The sequence below is a fragment of the Anomaloglossus baeobatrachus genome, chromosome 8 (genome assembly GCF_048569485.1).
Source record: "Anomaloglossus baeobatrachus isolate aAnoBae1 chromosome 8, aAnoBae1.hap1, whole genome shotgun sequence".
Classification (NCBI taxonomy): domain Eukaryota; kingdom Metazoa; phylum Chordata; class Amphibia; order Anura; family Aromobatidae; genus Anomaloglossus; species Anomaloglossus baeobatrachus.
In genome coordinates this window covers 177183125-177202410 of record NC_134360.1, presented here as the reverse complement: position 1 = coordinate 177202410, position 19286 = coordinate 177183125, and the positions used below count along the sequence as shown (strand labels likewise).

General features: G+C 43.2%; 1 protein-coding gene across 1 annotated transcript in view; it reads left to right on the top strand.

Annotated features, from left to right (window-relative positions):
* The first annotated feature begins 6202 nt into the window (after positions 1 to 6202).
* Positions 6203 to 19286, top strand: part of DNM3 (dynamin 3) — a 576617-nt gene continuing 563533 nt past the window's right edge. Inside the window, exons 1-4 of the mRNA XM_075320993.1 lie at positions 6203 to 6268; positions 9654 to 9834; positions 14075 to 14235; positions 14632 to 14767. Coding sequence (XP_075177108.1) covers positions 9787 to 9834; positions 14075 to 14235; positions 14632 to 14767 — 345 coding nt within the window. The 5' untranslated portion in view covers positions 6203 to 6268; positions 9654 to 9786. The remainder of the gene's footprint in view (positions 6269 to 9653; positions 9835 to 14074; positions 14236 to 14631; positions 14768 to 19286) is intronic.

Below are 19286 nucleotides of genomic sequence, written 5' to 3'. Positions count from 1 at the left end.
CCCTCAAACCACAAGAATTCTGTTTGGTTCCCCTAAAGTATTAAGAAGTATTTCAGGCACAAAGAACAATGAGCTTCACATGTTGGGATTAATTATCTCTTTTTCCAGCCTATTCTGACTAATTAAGACCCTCCCCAAACTTGTGAAAAGCACTCATACTTGGTCAACATGGGAAAGACAAAGGAGCATTCCAAGGCCATCAGAGACAAGATCGTTGAGGGTCACAAGGCTGGCAAGGGGTACAAAACCATTTCCAAGGAGTTGGGCTTACCTGTCTCCACTGTTGGGAGCATCATCCGGAAGTGGAAGGCTTATGGAACTACTGTTAGCCTTCCACGGCCTGGACAGCCTTTGAAAGTTTCCACCCGTGCCGAGGCCAGGCTTGTCCGAAGAGTCAAGGCTAACCCAAGGACAACAAGGAAGGAGCTCCGGGAAGATCTCATGGCAGTGGGGACATTGGTTTCAGTCAATACCACAAGTGACGAACTCCACCGCAATGGTCTCCGTTCCAGACGAGCCCGTAAGGTACCTTTACTTTCAAAGCGTCATGTCAAGGCTCGTCTACAGTTTGCTCATGATCACTTGGAGGACTCTGAGACAGACTGGTTCAAGGTTCTCTGGTCTGATGAGACCAAGATCGAGATCTTTGGTGCCAACCACACACGTGACGTTTGGAGACTGGATGGCACTGCATACGACCCCAAGAATACCATCCCTACAGTCAAGCATGGTGGTGGCAGAATCATGCTGTGGGGCTGTTTCTCAGCCAAGGGGCCTGGCCATCTTGTCCGCATCCATGGGAAGATGGATAGCACGGCCAACCTGGAGATTTTGGGCAAGAACCTCCGCTCCTCCATCAAGGATCTTAAGATGGGTCGTCATTTCATCTTCCAACAAGACAACGACCCAAAGCACACAGCCAAGAAAACCAAGGCCTGTCAAGAGGGAAAAAATCAAGGTGTTGCAGTGGCCTAGTCAGTCTCCTGACCTTAACCCAATTGAAAACTTGTGGAAGGAGCTCAAGATTAAAGTCCACATGAGACACCCAAAGAACCTAGATAACTTGGAGAAGATCTGCATGGAGGAGTGGGCCAAGATAACTCCAGAGACCTGTGCCGGCCTGATCAGGTCTTATAAAAGACGATTATTAGCTGTAATTGCAAACAAGGGTTATTCCACAAAATATTAAACCTAGGGGTTGAATAATAATTGACCCACACTTTTATGTTGAAGATTTATTAAAATTTAACTGAGCAACATAACTTGTTGGTTTGTAAGATTTATGCATCTGTTAATAAATCCTGCTCTTGTTTGAAGTTTGCAGGCTCTAACTTATTTGCATCTTATCAAACCTGCTAAATCTGCAGGGGGTTGAATACTACTTGTAGGCACTGTACATGGGGACCTGAGTTTTCACAAGTAGTACTCTTGTCTCTATATGCAGGTGCCGCGGTTCCGATATGGGGTCCGGCTTGATGCGAGGCCCCGAATCCTCTCTGGCACTGTGCTGTCAGGCGCTGTATGGTCAGGGAAGCTTGAAACTTTCCCCATCCAGGCAGATTCTGGAAAACCAATGTGAAGTATGATCTTCCCTAGGGTCCTACCGCCCTGTGTGGCACCGGTTCCGAGGGGAGCAGATGCACTCTCCCCACGGCAACTGTGTGAACTCTTCCTCCTTCCCACCGGAGCACCTGTGAGGCACATCTGTTCCGTTGCTCTCCTGCTGGAGAACTCCCTAACTGTTGTGTTGGCTCCTGACTCCTACTGCTGGCTGCTCCTCCTACCTCCCAGGTCCTAAACTAGTGGGACTGGGGTCCCTGTTTGAGGGCATCCTGTAAATGCCACTCTGTCAGTGACCCCTTTATTACCTGACCCTAGCCCAGTCCCCAGTGGGAACAGGGCAATCTGATCTGTATTTGAGTGTGTAATGTAGTGAAACTGGGACTGACCTCCTCAGGATCCGAATTTTAGCATTACACCCAAATTTGGGTGCAATACTCTGTGGTCACTGAAGCCTCAGGGGCGCTACAATAGCACACAGAGATCAGAAACTTTTTACTTACCTGTCTCTAGTGCTGCTGTCACTGGCGCTATTTCTTCCTTGTCTGCGCTGCAGTCAATATGTAATGAGCATAATAAGCAGGCTCGGAAGCAAGTGACAGCAGCTCTGGAGACAGCAGAGCTGGAGAAAGGGGAGTATAGAAAATCATTTTATTTCAAAGACATGTGTTTTTCTCCAGTACGTGTCACACTGATCACATCAGTGTATGGTCCATGTGTCACCTGTGCTGCCGGAGAAAAACGGAGTTGTTTCCGTGCGAAGCACATGGACATGCATGTGCAGCATATGGACACACGGTCTTTGTGAAAACACGGATTTGTGCGCAGACCTATTGATTTTAATGGGTTCGCTTATGTCCGTGTCTCTGGTACGTATGAAAACGGACGTCACACGTACCGGAATCATGAATGTGTGAAGGGGGCCTAAGTAGTAAGAGGGAGGTAAAGTAACCTTAAATGTGTCACTATATACACATGATAATCAGATATGGATACAATGCTTTCTTTTTGTTTCAGAGTACATACCAGTAATTTTAAAGGCATTAGTTCAGCGTTTCGACACACGTTTCAATGTCACTTCCTCAGGATGCCCCCTGCACCATCAAAAACTCATCGTGAAAATGTACCCCAAGAGGTAAACCACCGCCATATGAATCTGGCAGCAACTCTCTCATAGAGAGCACTGGAGTGCTTGGCCAACTGAGTGCTCTTGTGTATGGGGGAGTCAGGGGACATAGCTGTTGGCAGAAACATAGTTTGCCCATGCGATATCTAAAATGTTTGAGGGCTTAAAATAGTGATGACCTATCCTTGTGATAGGTCATCCTTGTGATAGGTCATCAATAGATTGGTGAGAGTCCATCACCCAACACTCCCACTGTTAAGCTAATACCTGGTGCCCCAGCCACTGGAAATTCAATATATACAGTTAAAGGCATGGTCAGACCCCTAAAATGTATTTTCTGACTATCTTTACCCCTTAACCACTTTTCTAATTATCTTTATCGTACAGTTCTCTACACTTCTCCCCTATGTATCTAATCTCTAAAGGTGTTTTTTATTGCACTTCCTCTGACCTTTCATTTGAGAGGAGTCTCAAATTTGACGTCACAGGAGGCTGGAGCTGCACTCACTCACCATTCTTGAGTACTGCAGCCCATCTTTCCCCACTTCATTGACGCACGCACACAGGTCTTACAGCATTTATGATTTTTGCTCTACCCTTGGGTATTTACCTCAAAGATTGACCGTTGCTTTTAATATGTCATATTACATATACAATAGTACCTCATACTTGAATTTGGAAGAGTGTAGGAAGTACAGTAGAGGCTCTATACATCTCTATAGGAACCCTAATACAAAACAGATCTATAATGTAGCCTGTGCAGCCATGCAACTTATGACCCATCATAATCCCCACTAGATATAGCAGAATGTGGATATTCAATAGAAAAATACATATTTCCTAATTCTACACTTCTGACCAGTGCCATCATCGCTAAACCATTCGCTATATACTTACCTATACCCAGGTGGTCTACATACTCATCCCTATTGTTAATGGCCGTTTACCAATGTTTTGAAGCAGCTAAGTGGCTGACACATTAAGCTACTTCTAGATAAACACTTCTTGATAAAGGCTTGAGTGGATCCAAAACGTTTTGGAGGTCATCATTATTATTATTATTATTATTATTATTATTTTTCAATTACGGCTTGCATGATAAAATTACCTATTTTTCATCATAATTCCTGAGCATGTGCCAAAGATCATATAATACGTGATGATTATTTTACTTCTGAGCACCGATAGAACCTATTCTAAAGTTTTAGTGTCACTGTTGTCGCCCTGTTTTTAGAGACTAGTGACAGCTTTAGGACTGGAGTATCTCATTTCCATCTGGGACTCTTCATTTAATTGTTGTTTCGTTTCCCTTAGTGCTGAAACAGTTAGGGGTACTTTACACGCTGCGACATCGCTGCCGATATATCGTCGGGGTCACGTCATTAGTGACGCACATCCGGCGCCGGTAGCGACATCGCAGCGTGTTACACAAATGAGCGACGATCAACGAGCGCAAAAACGTGAAAAATTGTTGCTCGTTGACACGTCGTTCATTTCCATAATATCGGTGCTGCTGCAGGTACGATGTTGTTTGTCGTTCCTGCGGCATCACACATCGCTATGTGTGACGCCGCTGGAACGACAAACATCTCCTTACCTGCATCCACCGGAAAAGGAGGTAGGAAGGAGGTGGGCGGCATGTTCCGGCCGCTCATCTCCTTCCCTCCTTTTCTATCGGGTGGCGGTTCAGTGATGCTGCTGTGACGTCGCTGTGACGCTAAACGAATTGTCCCCTTAAAAAGGAGGTGGTTTCGCCGGTCACAGCGACGTCGCAGAGCAGGTATGTGCGTGTGAAGCTGCCGTAGCGATAATGTTTGCTACGGCAGCAATCACCACATATCACATGTGCGACGAGGGCGGGTGCTATCTCGCTTGACATCGCTAGCGATGTCGCAGCGTGTTAAGTACCCCTTAATGTCAGTTTTGCTGCTAGCAGCTTCCCAGCAGTGCAGGTCAGCTGCAGCTGCTCTGTAGCCACAGCCCTTTGTGTTTAAGTAGCAGGGTTTCCCAGCAATTTTTGCTGATTATACAAATCCATTTGTATTCTGGCCGCCTTTGTGGAAGGACCTGTAAAGGAGCGTTCCAGAAGCCGTACTTTATCCTTTGTGTTGCTTTCTCCCGTTTGTCTTACTTTTCCTTCTGTTATATCAGTGCAGCCGTGAGGCTAGCGTCCCACTCCTGCCATTACACTAGCCAGGGCAACTACAGGGTGTTTTCATTGTCTCCAGTTCCTGCTCGGCGACAGTTGCGGAGACTGTATAGAGGCTGGGTAGGAGAGTAGGAACAGCTGCAGGTGAGGAGAGGTGGTGTTCTATCTACCCCTCTCACTAGAGCTATGGCCCACCATTGTTATTGTGTCCCCGGTGTTCCCCCTTTCTTGCTGTATTATTTGCTGTATTTTTGTCACGCATCAGACATCTGTTGGTCTGACGCATCCACCACGTGTAAGCGCGACATTTGGTGAGCGCTCAGACAAATTTTGCTACAGGGAGATTTGTGAAAGAGGCCCCAAATATTCTGTAATAACTCTCTCTAGGGTGAAGCAATCTGATTGAAACAATGTGGAAGGTTTGAAGGAAAGCATCTAACGGGAAATTGCTCTTATTCCCCCTCAGCCAATATGCTTACCTGTACGTTCAAGAACATGGCGTGCCGTATGTCTCTGAAAAGTAAGAGATCACTTTCAGCATTGCATGTAATGCTGAATCGATAACACATTCGTCAAGGTACGAAGTATATTTTTGTGGTTTAGATAACTTCATTTTAACGGGAGTTACAACAGAATATCAGGGGCCTCTCGTGAATCTTCCTGTACTCTTCTGTTCTCTTTATGGGCCTGGAAAAATATCTTTTAATCGTAATTCACTGAGGTCACTGTGGGCCCATCGAAGGAGCCCATCCAAGGAGCCCATCCAAGGAGCCCATCCAAGGAGCCATCAAGGACCCCATCCAAGGAGCCATCCAAGGAGCCCATCCAAGGAGCCCATCCAAGGAGCCATCCAAGGAGGCCATACAAGGAGTCCATCCAAGGAGCCCATACAAGGAGCCCATCCAAGGAGCCCATCCAAGGAGCCCATCCAAGAAGCCCATCCAAGAAGCCATCCAAGGAGCCATCCAAGGAGCCCATACAAGGAGTCCATCCAAGGAGCCCATACAAATAGTCCATGAATGTCTCAAATTATTGCTCATACCACCTGACCCCTAACTGCTAGGACCTCTGGACATCTGTGTCTGTCCCAGCTGCTGCCCTCCTCCTTCCATAACATGCCCTTTGTACTATGATAAAAATCAAATAGCCCCTATTTATTAAAGCAAAGATCCCAATATCAACAATAATATTGAGGGAACGTGACATTTTTCTTTAAAGCTTATATTGCCTTCATGGTTTACCCTTACATGATCTTATTTTATATTGAAGCTGAAAGATTAAGGGAATGTAATGTTTTCGTTGAGGACAGAGTAGTTTCATGTGAAACAAATAGAACAAGAAGCGTTTTGTCTGTTTCCCGCAGTCCCGAGGCCATTTACATTCACACTCTGTGCTTCTGACCTGATCTTTGCTATTTCTCGTTATTTCTCCATGTAAGTATTTCATACATTTTATTGCTGTGACCTGAGAAGTATTTTCTAATATATTAGGACTATTTCTCATTGATAGATTCTTTTGTGTATGTATGAATGGGTAGTATTTGTATTTGTTCTTAATTTTTATATAGAAAACATCTGATATTACATAATATGGCCGTAAGTAGACTATTATAGTATTTTAAAATGTTACATGCATAGTATGGGGGTAATACTGATTTTTAATTTGATGGAAATGATTTATGTATTATAGACCTTGTTGATTTGTAGAAATTGTTCTGTGATAATCATCATGTCATCGAGGATAGTTGGAGTTTATTTCTACTTTATATTGTGAAAGTTAATTAAATTTGTCATATCTTATTTTAATAGGATGGTGATTGCTATTACTGCCTATTATGCATCAATAGTCACATTTAAAAATTAATGCCCATTAACGAGGAGGCTCCTCTTTAGGATTTTGTTGAAAATAATTATAGTTTTTTATCAAGTACTTCTGTTTCTTATTGATTGTCCTCCATAATGATATAGACAGCTGAAAAGAGTTCTCAACTATTATTATATAGGATATGAGATATCTGATAACTTAGAGAATTGTATATGTTGTTTGGTTTGCAGAATGATAGTATCCAATAATGATTAATATTTTCACAATGCTTTTCTCTTGGGGCTAAGGCCAGCTTCAGATGGCCATACTAAGGCTATGTGCCCACAGGAGCTTGCTCCTGCAGATTTTGCCGCGGAAAACCTGCGGATTTATCTGGATTTTCCGGATAAATCCGCAGGTTTCAGCTTGTACAGACACTCCGCATGTTATGCTATGGGACATGGGGAGTGCTGTGTCCATGCTGCGGTATGTGCGGCTGCGGAATATACTGTGGATATCCCGCAGCCGCACATAACTGCATGTCAATTATTCCTGCGGATTTACCTGCAGAAATCCCGGCGCTCCACTATGGAGATAGAGGCCGGGACTTCCGCAGGTAAATTGCATGAATGTCCGCAGGTTTACCGCAACAATTCCACTGGAATCCCGCAGCTATGTATAGCTGCGGATTCCGGGGAGCTGGTGCGGTAAACCTGCGGCCGTACCTGCGGATATATCCACAGGAGCAAGCTCCCGTGGGCACATAGCCTAAGGCCTCTTTCACACAAGCCGTCAAAACACACACGTTTTTTACGGTCCATGGTGTAGGTTCGTATGGGTGTGCGTGTGTCCATGTGTGTTCAACATGTGCTGTGAGTGTGCTATCAGTGTGCTATCTATGTGACACCCACATAGCACACAGACAGCATATACGACGGTACTTCTATACTCACCTATCCCCGGTGCTGATGTCTCTGGCGCTGCTGCTGCTTATTGGGCCTCGGTGCAGTGAATATGCAATGAGCATAATGAACGGGGGTCGGAAGCAAGAGACAGCAGCGCTGAAGACAGCAGTGCTGGAGACAGGTGAGTATAGAAAATCAATTTTTTTTCAAAGACCCGTATTTTCTCCGGTACATGTCACACTGATGTCACACGGATCACATCAGTGTGCAGTCCGTGTGACACCCATGCTGCTGGGCATGTTGGCACATGTTGCCATGTGGAGCACATAAACACATGTATGCTCCACATGGACACACGGTTCGTGTGAAAACTTGGACCTGTGCCCAAACCCATTGATTTTAATGGATCTACGTGTGTTTGTGTCTCTGGTACGTGTGAAAATGGACGTCACACATACTGGAAACACAGACTTGTGAAGAAGGCCTAAAACCTAGTATTAGGAGAGAAGCCGGCACTCACGACATAGAGTATTGTGCGCGTGGAAAGGATCAAGTCCTCATTTGTGGAGGGAATACCTCAGCTAGAAAATAAGACAGAAAAGAGATTGAGCTGCTGCAATGTGAAAATTTTATTTGAGACTGGTGTCGGTCTGGAATAAAATTTTCACATTGCAGCAGCTCAATCTCTTTTCTGTCTTATTGGTGCTGTGGTCTTCTCTACACATACTAAAACTGAAGCCAGTCACGTCCGTGAATGCCGTGTGCTGGTCCGCATATTGGGTGAGCGCAGGAGCTGCCTGCTATTCACATCCAATAACGTTTTTGACAAAAGAAGCTAATGGAAATGCTGTGAAAATTGCAAAGTGAATTCTTTTTGACTAGAAGCTTCACTTTAAAAATGCACTCCCATCAAAGTTTTTATTCTCTTAATATTTTGCAATCATCATTATATACTGTATACTGTATGTGAGACCTTATAATCCCTCCACCGAGTGTAGGCATATAACCCGTGGAGAGAAGTGACCCGAAAAAACAATAAATGTGAGATATAAAATTATTTTATTGAATTCATTTTTACCAGCACCCCCTGAGGAAGTCACGAAACACGTGTCGGGGTCGGCAGCAGACACACTGACCACTCGGACCACACAGACCTTATAACCAAAGTACATCATTTTCCACTTTACCTAGTGATTCTCCATTATCTGCAGACATTTCTTATTGTGATTTGTGGCTATTTCATTTTTCTTTATCCGTGCATACAGTATGTTCTGCGGTTTTGCTATTATGCATTACACTATGGTTTAGCATACCATTCTTTGATACCTTGGCTATTTATATATTTTTGTATTTCGGAACTTGCACAGCACTATTCAGCACTTTCATCATATGTTTACGTTTTGGCAATACTTTAGGTCCTGTTCTGTGCACTGTCACTTTGGATTTGTCTTGCTGCTAGCATCTGGGAATCTCCCTGCCTTTTTATCACTATTGTATGTTGTTATATGTTTTTAAAAAATTAATTCAATAAAATAATTTTATATCTCATATTTATTGTTTTTTTCGGGTCACTTCTCTCCACGGGTTATATGCCTACACTCAGTGGAGGGACTATAAGGTCTCATATTTTATTGTAGTGACTTATAGCGGAGTTTTTATACATCATTATATATAGTATTGTATACTTACAATTGCTCATTTTACTTTTCTACCCAGTTAATTCTTCTCTTTTTTTTTTCTTCATGAGTCATCACCCTCTTCAACTCATGGCACAGCTGCACTGCTCCTCCCCCCTGCCATTGCCTTTTGCAGTGATGACTGATGCAGGGAAAAGAGACTTCCTGTTTTTACATAGAGCTTAGAAGTATTTAATTAGTCAGTTTTTAATCACGAGATGCCATAGACCTAATGGAAAACAGATTAATTAACTGGGTAGAAGGGCAAAATGAGCAATTGTAAGTATACATTGCTATATAATATGATTACTGCAATATATTAAGAGGATAAAAACTTTGATGGGAGTGCTTCTTAAATAACAGTGGAAATATGAATGCATTGACAATGCCATCTCTGTATTGTTTCCTCTGTAATGTAAATTACCGGCTTTTAGTCTTTCAGTGATTGAAGATATATTGGAGAGATGAATCATAGCCAAAAAGATATTGCTGGTAAAGCGATATAATGTACAAGCCACTCTGTTAGCAGACGGGAAATCTTTCCTATTTCATCCAGCTTACATATACATGGAGGATCATTGTGGGATACCGCAACTTCAGGAGGACGTTACTCAGGTATTTCAATGAGAAAGATTTTTTTGTATGTAAAATGCAAACACAATATATTGCAGAATCCAGTAGACAGAAACACCCGTAGCACACCCGTACTGGATACACATCGCTACCCAGGTGACATTGATCGTCCAGGCATTAATAGAGGTGTTGCCTATACCAGGATCCGGATTTATTTGAGGGGAGACTGGTTTTCCTGTGGACATTTGTACCATCACATAGGTGAATGAGCCTGTATTGCGGGATGAATCCTCTAATGTGCTGACATCTATCTTTATTCAGACCAGACCAGCACGTGCACATATGGGTGTGCTTGAACCTCGGGATAGCTCCCAGATTGGTTGAGGGATATGTTTATAACCCTGGTATTCTCTAACAGATGCATTATCCTGGTCTATACCCTTGGAGGAGAAATTATTAACAGTATAAAATTGTTCTGGTACAACTCATTATTACCGGTTGAAGCTGTGATATAATTGTCAAGGATCTATGTTCTATACCCCTGATGAGCCCTATTGACTTGATAAGAGGGCGAAACGCGTAGGGTATATCCTGGACATATGCAACAGCAGTTTTTATGGTCTATAAAATTCTTGACTGATAGTCGACTGAGTCAAAATTCCCCCATAGATAATTTATGACATCTACTGACAGAAATTTATTATCCTGACTAAACTAATGTCACATACTATCTATATGGGTCTGACTTTGGGTGTTTCACCTTACCCACTTTAAATTAGGGCACACGGTACTTTCCTAGTGTAAGTGGAGGGTTAATATAGGACTCTAGCTGACGAGGAACAGGGGCGTCAGTAAACCTTAGGACGTCGACCCCTGTATGACAGGAAGGGTGAGGAGTAGGGTGTATTGATTCCCACCTTTTCTTCTCATCACTTTTTTAATATGTGTACCCTGTTTGTGGCATATATGTGAATAAAAATGATTTTTTAGGTAAAATAGTTTCTTTTGGTTAAAGAATCCAGTAGACAGCAATGTTCAATGTTCAGTGATCCCCAGAGTAGATTCTAACACAGAATTTCTCCAAACATGAATTTTGCAGCAGCAGACAGTTAAGTTGTCATGTCTGTGACCGAACAGCTGGTATGCGCTGTCATGCTCAATACGGTCACTGTCCTGTGTGTGGCCAGCTTGCTGAGCTTTCTCATACAACTCCCCCAGCTCTGCTGCATCTGCCTGTTGCTGGTGAGTTTCCTCGTGGCTATAGAGAGGCATGGCCAGGCTCTGCAGACATTTGTATTCCCTGTGTCCTGCAGAGTGTTTATTCCCCAGTGAATCCTCTGCCAGTACGTGGTATTAGGCAACCTTTTTTCCATACAGCTGCCTGATCTTTAATTAGGTTTTTGTTCTATGCTTATGTTTCCTGTACCTGTACTGTCCTATCACTGTCCTGCCCATTGTGACCATGTCTTTGGGTTTTGCGTTTCACATCTTCAGCCCCCTGATCGTCTGGTCAGCTTCTGCAGGCCAGGGACTGCCCTGGAGTAGCACCTGGTGACTACCTGCAGCTATCCTCACCATCAGAGGCTCTAACAAAAATCAGGTTGCTGCTTAGCCATGCCCATCCATGGTAAGCCCAGCTCCTCGCACAATGGGTCCACACCCACCAACCGTCACATGTGTGCTCGAGCATAAACAGATGTGGTGTGGCAACGGCTTAACTACGTGACCAAACTTGCAAATTTGCCATCTATGTCCCTAGTTTCTTTCTCTATTACTAGGCCTAGTGGTCAGTGTTAGTTTAAATTAGGTTTTTACACTAAATGCATTTATTTATTTTAGCTTAATTTTTAGTTGTTTTATTTCTCTTACATATACAGTATCTATATCTATATCCTCCAATTTTCACACTGACCAATCGGCCTTAGATTCATGTTTCCTTTTCTTCACATGTATACCGCAATCCAAATTATTATGCAAATTCTATTTATCTCTGACTTTCCAAAAGGGTCAATGCAATTGAGTCAGAATAATGTTTAAATCATCACTGTTAGAGTATAAATCAACTTTTATTGGACAAACCTCCAAATGGTAACAATATTTCTTTCAAAATTAAAAAAACTCAAAATCCACTGTTGCAAATTAGCATGCACAACAGAGTTTCCAAACATTTCATAGGTTGTAAAGAACTGAGAATGGTCATTTGTTGAATTTACAGCATTAAGAGGTCACATTTACTGAAATTTAATGCTTTTCAAATCTAAAACATCTTAGCAATCTAAGTAACATGTTAACATAGGACTTCTTTGATATCACATTTATAATTCTTGTTTCTGCTTGAGTTATTTTTTTGCAGGATGTCATAATAGCCTCCCTGAGCTGCTGTTTTGATGTGAACTGTCTCCCACCCTCATAGATCTTTTTGATTGACAATACTACAAAGGTTCTCAATAGGGTTGAGGTCAGGACAGGCTTCGTGGCCACACCATGAGTTTCTCTTCTTTTACACCCATAGCAGCCAATGACAAAAAGGTATTCAATTACACATCATAGATGAAAAAAAAACATCTGTATCTCTCAAAGCAAAACCATAATACATAATTTAAAATCAAATTTGTTTTTAACATTACAAAACATAAAAGGTAAATAAAAGTTCATACAGAGGTTAATCAGTGAAGAAGGACAAAACATTACTGAGGAAAAAATGAATCCCTAAAAGATGCAAAGTCAAAGTGTGGTCAGATGTCTATGCATAGTTTTGTTCATCATGGACAAGTGCCAGACAAGCAGTAAAACGCCACATTTAATGAAAATACATTCTCACAAGTATTGCAAGTGGTGGCACGATCAAAGCAGTGAGACAAGGCTGCATAAGGTAATTGTCATGATGACTATGGGATAGCGGGGAACCAGGGCTCCTAAGCTATCCCTCAAGCTAGGGGGCCCTATGCTATCCCTAACCTCATGGATACTCCTGATGGTGGAGAGGCCTGAGTCTCCTTCCTGGTTTTGCCCCTGACCAGTCCTGATCTGACTCCTCTTCCCCGTAGGGAGGAACAGGACAGGAGTGTGATGAAACACACAGAAAAAGACAGACAAGGGAAAACCAAAACTCTGTCACACTGCACACACACACACAAAGGTTAAGCAAATAAGAGATTCAGGAGGAAACACAAAAGCAAAAGGAAATCTATAAAACAACAGGGGTAAATAATAATAAATAAAATAAATCTTTATTTTTATATAGCGCTAACATATTCCGCAGCGCTTCACATACATCGGGAATGCTGTCCCCATTGGGGCTCACAATCTAAATTCCCTATCTGTATGTCTTTGGAGTGTGGGAGGAAACCAGAGAACCCGGAGGAAACCCACGCAAACACGGGGAGAACATACAAACTCCTTGCAGATGTTGTCCTTGGTGGGATTCGAACCCAGGACCCCAGTGCTGCAAGGCTGCAGTGCTAACCACTAAGCCACCGTGCCACCCAACAACAACTGCATCAAGCAATAAGAATAATAATCTCCATAGAGTCTGGGACACCACACCTCACAGAACAACAAAGAACAAACTATAACTGGCATGGGGTAAAGGATTCAACCAGCATAAGTAGGAGGGGAGCGGTTGTGATAGGCCTCCTTACAACATGTGATCAAAACAGCAAGCAGACCAATAGAACTTAACTCTTGCTAGCCTGCCTATGAATCAGCACACAGCAGGTCAACGCCCAAGTCTGCCTGTGTTGATCCCAGAAACCAGAGAAACTATCGGGTGGAGTGTCAGAATCTGTTATGTGAATAGAGCCCAACACCGCCATGTGCAAAACTCCGCATGACAGAAATAAGACAAGCGCATAAGGGTAAATATATTTTTAAAAGGACTAGATAGCTGTATATAACCCTATATTACCCAGTCCCTGTTATTAAATAGTGTCACTCACCGCTATGTAGTCCCCTGGTATGATGGCCCGCTACCCCACCGGGCGTTTCGCTGATGTGTTTCTTCAGACATGCATAATAAGCTGAACAAATGGCATTTTAATGAGTATTTTAGCTTTGTGATGAGGGCATCAGGTCAGTGATTTTATACAGTTTTGTCTGGAAGGACGGATGTGCTTTAACAATTTACTGGACTTTAAATACCCTTATCTGATTGACATAGATCAATGATGGAATTCCAAAAGAAAACAACTTAGCGAAATAAAATAGCATAGTATAACATGGAATAGGAGAAAAATGTGTCTTTATCACAGTCAGAAATAACTTTATACATTTATTTTTTTAGACTTGCTCTGCTCCGGAGCATAGTACCAGCCAAATACCGAATATACAATTGGAATTCAGGAGCAAACTGCAAAGTCAGACACTTTGCTTAGAACATGATCCTGAGGTTGGGAAGAGTCTTATGGTCGAGGAGCCAATAAGGAAGACCAAAGCTTTGTTAAAGTAAATCATTTATGTTCCCTTCATTACTTGTGACTTCAATTATAACTAACATCAAGGACTTGATTCATCAAAATGTTGATTCCGGAATTCTAAGTTTTTCCCCAAAATTGGGACTTTTGTAGTTTCCACACCAGTTTCAGCCAGGTCCACCAAATTGGGCAGAGATGGGACAGGGTATGGTGATGCCCACACGTCTAATTAATGGTGATTTGTGGGATGTCTTACGCCACAAATCTTATTCCAGATTGTGACTCGGGCGCCTATGATTCCAACACGCCTCCTTCTCATCAAGACTGACGTGAACAATACTTGATGAATCAGGACCATGGTTTTAACAAAGAATGACAGTACAGTATACATAACTTCTGTTTTATGTTGTCTTTTATATTGTTAAAGGTTGATGCAGAATTTTGCACTTGATTTTGAGAAAAGAATTGGAGGATCAGGGCATCAAGTGGACACCCTGGAGTTATCAAGTGGCGCAAAAATCAATCGAATCTTTCATGAGCGATTCCCATTTGAGCTGGTAAAGGTACAGACCTATTCTTATTAAAATTCATTAACTCAAGTGACAGAATAAAACAATTTCCATGATTGGAATTCTTGTTAATTTTCATTTATCAACATTTTATTTGGAAGCCTTAGACGGAATGTATAATTAGAAAGTAAATTAGCCAGAATTTTTTTTATGTGGGAGTCAAAGATCCCAAGAGCTTAAACTCTTTATTATTTAGAAACTTACAGTTTTTTTGTGCTTTCGCTATTTTTTCTCCTTCTTCCATCAGCCATAACTTTTTTTCTGTCCTTCAACATAGTCATATGAGAGCTTGATTTTTATGATTTTTATGGGCTGTCTTGTAGTTGAAACCATTCATTTTACCATCTAATGGAACGAAAAATGGAAAAAATTCCAATTGTGGTAAAATGTTGAAAACAAAAAAACTAAAAACAAACACAATTCTTCTTTTTTTGTATGTGTGGGCGGGGGAGGGTTGGGGGTGCATATTTTGTTTTTTAAAGTATATATTTTGATGGTGAAAAAATATAAATATTTGATTTGTTGCTATTTTTTGAGACTATAAATTGTTTTATTTTTTCTTCAATGGAGATATTCGTAGGCTTATTATTTTTATTGATACTATGTTGTTGCACATGAGGCAGCTTGATTACTTTTTTTTTTTGCGCAGAGTTCAGCAACCAAAAATAATTTTTTTTTGCGTTTTGACGTTTTTTCTATTTTTGGGCGTTTAGCACAAATTTTTATAAAATTATTTTAAATTGGACTTTTATGGATGCGGATTTTCCAAATAGGTTTATGTGACGCCCTGTCCTATCAGGTCGTCACAGGGTATTGTGCAATCTGCCCTTCTGCACGATATCCGCACGATATCCGCATCCTCCTTGGTTACGGATCCCTGTCCTTCAGAGTTGCTAAGAGCAGAGTCAGTCAAAACCCTAGGAAAACTCTGCACCACACCCACCAGACACACCAATAGGGGGCCTGAAGGGAATAGGGACGCCCTCTTGGGGGTTGGTAGGGGAGAGTCAGAAGTGTTAGGAGCAGTGAAGTGAAGGAGAGAGAGGAGTGAGGAGTGAAGAGGAGAGAGTGTGGAGTGGGGACTCTCGAAGTGAGAGGTCACTGGTTTAGGAGCAGGGCTCCTTGAGAATACTAGGTGGCAGATGTTGGTCTGGGCCTGGTAGGAGCTGGAACCTCGGTCTCAGGGGATCGTGTCAAGGGGCACGGATCTGCCGAGGAAGGCAGCCGACGGTCTTGAGCCATCTCCGGGCAGGGGCCAGGGCACGACTGGGTACGTGGACCCTAGGCCTGAAAGTAGCTTCACGCATCCTGGTAATTTACCCAACGGGGGTGAAGTCTTAAAGATTCATCCCCCACCCGCTCCAAAATCGGGGTACTAGCGCAACGAGGGGATAGGACTTTCCCAAAGCACGGTCCAGAACATCCCAAGCGTGAACCCTGAGAGCAAGCTCACTCCGTTAGCCATACGGGTGAGCGGGACCCGACTAGTTCCATACTACAGGGTCCAAATAGTGAAGAATGTGCCTTGGAAAAGGTCACAGGCTAACAAACAACACCAAGGGCACGGATCCAAGCGTGTTCCCTCCCTGCTGCAGTGGTGCTTAGAATTCTGGTTTACAAGTTGTCGGTGTCAGTATTCTTGGACTGAGTGAGTACGCAGAAACCCTTTTCCCTCCAACAACACCCCTTCACTGCCATCACCGGGCCCCGGGGCAAAACCCCCTACCCACGGAGGGGTCAAACACCTTGCTGCCATACCACCGCCACCGGGCGCTCCCAACAGCAGTGGTGGTACTCCATCTTACCACACACCGTGGGTGGCGTCACGAACTCTTAACCCCCCTTGTACATATCCCCCTTTTAAATTCGAGTGTCCGCACGCCTCCCCCCCGGGTCCGGAGACCCCTCGAGCCACCGCGGTTCCGGATCCGAGCAGCTCGGCCGCTGACACGAGGGCGGTACACCTATATTTTTTCATTTTTTTACTTCTTAATTTTTGAAATGGGAAAAGGGTATTAAAATGTTTGTATTTTTAATTTCATTTTTTTTTTCATTTTCTACTTTACTTCTTAGGGGTACTTTGCACACTACGACATCGCAAGCCGATGCTTGCGATGCCGAGCGCGATAGTCCTCGCACCCGTCGCAGCAGCGATATCTTGTGATTGCTTCCGTAGCAACCATTATCGCTATGGCAGCTTCACATGCACTCACCTGCCCTGCGACGTCGCTCTGGCTGGCGAACCGCCTCCTTACTAAGGGGGCGGGTCGTGCGGCATCACAGCGACGTCACACGGCAGGCGGCCAATAGAAGCGGAGGGGCGGAGATGAACGGGACGTAAACATCCCGCCCACCTCCGTTCTTCTGCATAGGCGGCATGAGCCGCGGTGACGCAGGTAGGAGATGTTCCTCGCTCCTGTGGCTTCTCACACAGCAATGTGTGCTGCCGCAGGGGAACGAGGAACAACATCGTACCGTCGCTGCAGCTACATTATAGAAATGTCGGACACTACACCGATGATACGATTAAGACGCTTTTGCGCTCGTTAATCGTATCATAAAGGATTTACACACTACGATATCGACAGCGACGCCGGATGTGTGTCACTTTCGAGTTGACCCCACCGACATCGCACCTGCGATAACATAGTGTGCAAAGTACCCCCACCGCTGTGTGTGAAGTCGCAGGAGCGAGGAACATCTCCTACCTGTGTCCCGGCTGCAATGCAGAAAGAAGGAGGTGGGCGGGATGTTTTCCTCCCCCTCATCTCCGCCCCTTCACTTCTATTGGCCACCTGCCGTGTGACGTCGCTATGACGCCGCACGACCCGCCCCCTTAATAAGGAGGCGGGTCGCTGGCCAGAGCGACGTCGCAGGGCAGGTGAGTGCATGTGAAGCTGGCATAGCGATAATGTTCGCTACGCCAGCTATCAGAAGATATCGCAACTGCGACGGGGGCGGGGACTATCGCGCTCGGCATCGCAAGCATTGGCTTGCAATGTCGAGCTTGCGATGCCGTAGTGTGCAAAGTGCCCCTAAGTCTCTGTATAAGACTTAAACCCTGGTCAAAATTACTGTTATTGTGAATAGTTAAGCAAATTGAAGATGAAATGATCTATAAAGTTAAAGATGACACATTTTCTTTGTATTTTAGGCACAAAAAAAAAATATTTTCATCTTTTACATTTTAAAATTAACAAAAAAGGAAAATGGGCCAATGGAAAAGTTTCGGCACTCTTGGAGATGTGTGTACTCAAATAACTTTGACCAAGGTTTCAGGCATTAATTAGGTTGTTAAAGTTATGGTTTGTTCACTATCATCATTAGGAAAGGCCAGGTGATGCAAATTTCACAGCTTTATAATAACCCAGCCTCCTCTAATTTTCTGCCAAAAAACTGCAGCCATGGGTTCTTCTAAGCAGCTGCCTAGCACTCTGAAAATGGTGGAGGCGCATAATGCAGGAAAAGACTATAAGAAGATAGTAAAGCTTTTTCAAGTTGTCCTTTCTTCAGTTCAAAATGTAATTAAGAAATGGCAGTTAATAGGAACAGTAGAGGTCAAGATAAGGTCTGAAAGACTGAGCAAAATTTCTGTGAGAGCCTCTCGTAGGATTGCTAGAGAGGCAAATCAGATCCCCTGCTTGACTGCAAAAGACCTTCAGGAAGATTTAGCAGACTCTGGAGTTGTGGTACATTGTTCTACTGTTCACAGACCCCTGCACAAATACGGCCTTCATGGAAGAGTCCTCGGAAGAAAACCTCTCCTGCATCCTCACCATAAAATTCAGCATTAGATAGTATGAAAAAGAGAATCTAAACAAGCTGATACATTTTGGATACAAGTCCTGTGGACCAATGAAGTTAAAATTGAACTCTTTGATCAGAATGATCAAAGGTATGTGTGGAGAAAAAAGGGCACAGAATTTCAGGAAAAGAATATATTGCCAACCATTTAGCATGGGGGTGGATAAATCATGCTTTGGGGTGGTGTTGCAACCAATGGCATGGGGAACATTTCACTGGTAGAGGGAAGAATGGATTCAATGAAATTTCAACAAATTCTTGATGCAAATATAACATCATCTGTAAAAAAGTTGAAGTTGAAAAGAGGAAGGTTTCTACAAATGAAAATGATCCTAAACACAAATCACAATAGACGACCTCAAAAGGTGCAAGCTGAAGGTTTTACAATGGCCCTCACAGTCCCCTGATCTGAGTATCATTGAAAATCTGTGGCTAGACCTCAAAAGAGCAGTGAATGCAAGACGAGCCAGGAATCTCACAGAACTGGAGGATGTCTCCAAAGAAGAATGGATGAAAATCCCTCAAACAAGAATTGAAAGACTCTTGGCTGCTAGAAGAAGCGTTTACAAGCTGTGATGCTTGACAAAGGTGGTACTACTAGGTACTAAGCTTGCAGTATACGTAAAGAAAAACTCTTAAAATTCAAATTTATTAGAATATACTTAAAATTGAGAAATCTCAATACACAATTTATAGCAAAAAAACACCA